The sequence below is a fragment of the Oryzias melastigma genome, linkage group LG15, assembly GCF_002922805.2.
Source record: "Oryzias melastigma strain HK-1 linkage group LG15, ASM292280v2, whole genome shotgun sequence".
Lineage (NCBI taxonomy): Eukaryota > Metazoa > Chordata > Actinopteri > Beloniformes > Adrianichthyidae > Oryzias > Oryzias melastigma.
Window position 1 is genome coordinate 30160055 of NC_050526.1, and position 1004 is coordinate 30161058.

The 1004-nt window shown below is 50.0% G+C and overlaps 1 protein-coding gene across 4 annotated transcripts in view; it reads left to right on the forward strand.

Moving 5' to 3' along the window:
* The window catches only part of lrrk1 (leucine-rich repeat kinase 1), a 56811-nt gene that overhangs the window by 39517 nt on the left and 16290 nt on the right, over window positions 1-1004 (forward strand). For all 4 annotated transcript variants that reach the window (XM_036215379.1, XM_024261779.2, XM_024261780.2 and 1 more), the window contains one exon: window positions 810-947. In XM_036215379.1, coding sequence (XP_036071272.1) covers window positions 810-947 — 138 coding nt within the window. The remainder of the gene's footprint in view (window positions 1-809; window positions 948-1004) is intronic.

A 1004-nucleotide genomic window follows, 5' to 3' on the forward strand; every position in this document is an offset into this window, starting at 1 on the left:
GTGTTAGAGGTGTGTGTGCTAAAGGGGTGCGGTTAAAATTGGTGAGAAGGCCTTAACAGGGCATCTCCTGATTGCTCGCAGAGATGCCACGTCACCCTCCCTGGCTCAGGCTTTCTGATGGCGGTGTTATGGCTGGCTCTGAACCGTAACAAATAAAGGGGAGACAACACCGGTTTTTAGCACTAAGTATTTTAATGTGCATACAAAAACCCAACAGAGCAGGGAGGACCAGGAGAACCAGAGGTGTAAGCAACAGATCTGGCAGTTGTAGAAGAGTCTCTCCCAAGAACCTCTAAGGTGGATCTTTTATCTCCATCCTGTGATTGGAAAACAGCTGCACCTGTGCAGGAGGAGGAGCAAAGGGACAGGCAGCAGAAACAGACCCAAACGGCCCAGGGCCGTAACAGCGGGAGGAATGTGCCGGTCGATTGCAGATCTGAGGCTTGGTGTAGTTAACACGCGTGTGCAGTGACGTGTGTGTCAGAGGTTCTGCGTGCCAATTGAGTGACAAACTTCCTTCTAGGGAGAAGTCACTGACAGCATTTAGAATGAGATCTTTCATGATCCAGTGAGCATCTGATCTGTCCAGAACCAGAACCACAGCTCTGTTCTGCTCTTGCTCTGTATCTTCTAGTTTGGTTCTGATCCAGTTTTGATCTGGTTCTGAACCGCTTCTGATCCAGTTCTGATCTAGTTTTGATCCAGATTTGATCTTGTTCTGATCCGGTTCTGATCTAGTTCTGATCCAATTCTGATCCAATTCTGATCTAGTTCTGGTACCTGTTGACCTGTTCCCTGGTTCTGTGCAGGCGCTGGACCCGGTCAACATCCGACTGTCAGATTACGGCATTTCCCGGCAGTCCTACCATGATGGCGCTCTGGGGGTGGAGGGGACTCCTGGCTATCAGGCTCCTGAGGTCAAACCGGGAATCGTCTACGACGAGAAGGTGACGTCTTCTTTGGTCCAGATGGACAGAACCGGTGTGTCTGTTCTGTGTAATTCT